At 34.4% G+C, this 2,698-nt stretch overlaps 1 protein-coding gene across 1 annotated transcript; it reads right to left on the bottom strand.

Annotated features, from left to right (window-relative positions):
• Nucleotides 1-477: 477 nt before the first annotated feature.
• On the bottom strand, nucleotides 478-1,174 carry LOC113728579 (GDSL esterase/lipase At2g27360-like). Its single transcript, XM_027252970.1, has 2 exons — nucleotides 931-1,174; nucleotides 478-743 (listed from the first exon to the last, which is right to left on the bottom strand). The coding sequence occupies exons 1-2, from the start codon at nucleotides 1,172-1,174 to the stop codon at nucleotides 478-480; spliced, it is 510 nt and encodes a 169-aa protein (XP_027108771.1).
• Nucleotides 1,175-2,698: the final 1,524 nt, after the last annotated feature.

Here is a 2,698-nt window from a genome sequence, read left to right as displayed (position 1 = left end):
GAGGGTTTAAACCTAGGTGCTTAGTGTATATATGGGGAAACTCAGCTTTTCTCAAGCTTCATATGTCGGATGATGACTAAAAAAATTGTTGTCCTCAATATCTTAGTCCTTGTCAAATTGATGATTGTTCATGGAATATGTTTGAGAGGACACATTTAGTTTATAAAGGAAAAAAAAAAAAAAAAAAAAAGATCTCAAGCGACCGCGTTAAACAATTCAAATCTTCTAGTTTGCCTATTGAACTTTCTTATGTCAATTTACCATCGAAAATTTTTTATCTCTTTTAATTATACTAGTTAACAAATTCAAAGTGATACCCAATTTGTACAATTAGACACTGAAATGTGTTAAAATTACATTAATCGGTTTGAATTGGACAACCCCAACCTGTATTGATCTAAAATGGGCCATAAACCCATCAATTTACTTCATTAAGTAGATGCATCTAAAAAATAAACCAGAAAAAAAAAATCAAATCTAGCCAGAGCTAAGGTGTGTTCCATCATCTCCATCTACCGAGCTAATGCAGGAGGTGTTAATTTGAGGAAAGGTGTATCGTCCTTCTAAAATTGCCCTGGTCATCCATCTATTTGCAGCTTCGGTGAAATGATTCCCATCCCAGTTCACAAACACCGAAGGATATGGACAAGAAGTTGTCAATGGATCGCCACATTCAGCTGTAAAGTTATAATTGTAAGGGCCTCCACCTCCACAACAGGCTACGAAGTTTTTCCCATTGAAACCTGAATCAAGCTCCTTCACATTACTAAGCATTCAGGAAGAATATATGGCTAATAACATCTCCAAATTTTTGGTGATATCTGTAAAGTCAAATATCTCAAAAAGGGTCATGTACTCAATATTCAGGAACGTGTTTTAAAGACCCGAAAAAAAATCAATGAAATGAACAGAGAAGAATGAATTAAATACCATATTCTTGTGCCGAATGATAGAGTTGCACGGTGGAATTGTAATAATCTGCATAGATTATAGATGCATGAGGATGGTGATCTCGAATTCTATTCAACTCCTTTTGAAGCATATCATTGTGGTAGATCATAAGCTCATTCAACCATCCAATGCATCCTGCTATTGAAGGGTGATCTCTATTGAAACTCAAAGGTTGAGGTAAGCAACCAGCTGGGATCATTCCCGGGACCATTATTGTCGTCATTCCGAGCTCGATGAGCTCCTGCATAATGAAAATTCAACTGAGGAATAGAAGAGTAAAATGCAAATTGCTACCCTACTGATTTAGAGCACCCAACACGGGTATCAAGATTCAATTATGATAACTCCTCCCAATGAAATGTTATCCATTAGATGAAAGGTTGATATTGTCCCAACTTAACCTATGTCTGTTGGATGAAAGGATGATGCTGTTCCAACCTAGGACTTAATGTCTGAAAGAGAGATTTTTGAAGGTTATCTCACATCAGTTGTAGAAGGGATAGGATGCTTGGTTGTAAATGTAAAGGAAAGTCTCACCCAATGAACTAGCTTTTAGGGTGAGAAGACCCAATAGCACCCGACATAATCTGGCCAAAAAACACAGTTAACCTGCTTTTAGAAACTCTACTAATTACTTCTTGCATCAAGGTTTAATAGCCCATGCATTAAATGCAACGTATTCCTGTGAGAGATGGTTAGTGAATGTTATACAAGTTGAATAGAATACTATTATGATGGCTTATTCATTGGCCTTTTCAAATCGTTTTGGTGTGACATATAAAACATAGGTTTGGAGTTAACGTCTATATCAGCTCAGTTTCAAAAAAACATGAAGAGTTAAATGCATGTAATTGTGTTTAAACAGAGAAAATATTTGATAGGAGGTAATATTTTTCCATATGACTGAATAGTGATGTAATTTAAGCAGTTCTATGATGGATTCTCACAATGACAGCCGAGACCATGCCTTGAACAACTAGGGGTACCACCGATTGAATTTCTTCCCTGCTTATTCCTCCAAAGTATTGATGGTTATAATCATTTGCTCCAAATGGTCCAAAAATAACTAATTAATGAGCGTTGCATAAGGTCATTGCAGCCTGCAAATGGATTTTGATAACCTTAGTATTGGTCAAACTATGTAAGATAATTCAAACGTTTTGAGGAAAAGAATTACAATTGTGTGTGATAGAAATTTCTACTTGTACCACTTTTGTCATACAGTTGCTAAACTTTGATCGATTGAGCAAAATATCTCTTAAACAAGTAAATCCCACATGGGTCAGCAAAGATCAACTAAACTAATTAATAAAGATTTTGAAATTATCTACTAAACTAAATCTTCGTGATGGAATAACATGATACTCTTGAGCGTAAAAGGGAAAAAAAAATCAAATTCTAGAAAGGGTTAATCACATTTTATCCCCTTAAAGAATATCCTATTTCTCAGTTTACCCCCTAACCTTTAATTTTGCTCACTTAACCCCCTTTAGGACAAAATTACCCTTGCATTATTTTGAATTTTCATTTACCTTGTTTTCCTTTCTTTTATTTCATTTTCTCTTTCCCACAAAAATCTTCACCTTAATGATTGAAATTAAAAAAGAGAAATTGCAGAGATCTATCTTCTCCTTAAATGATTAAAAAAAATATTCAAATCACTTTCCTAAAATACATTTTTTTTAGCCTTTCAATTCTTTTAATTTTGGGTTTTCCTCTTTCCTTTCTAGTTTCTCATTTTATTCCC

This window comes from Coffea arabica, chromosome 2e (assembly GCF_036785885.1).
Source record: "Coffea arabica cultivar ET-39 chromosome 2e, Coffea Arabica ET-39 HiFi, whole genome shotgun sequence".
NCBI lineage: Eukaryota > Viridiplantae > Streptophyta > Magnoliopsida > Gentianales > Rubiaceae > Coffea > Coffea arabica.
Note: the sequence above shows the minus strand (reverse complement) of the source record. Positions and strands in the feature narration are given on the sequence as shown.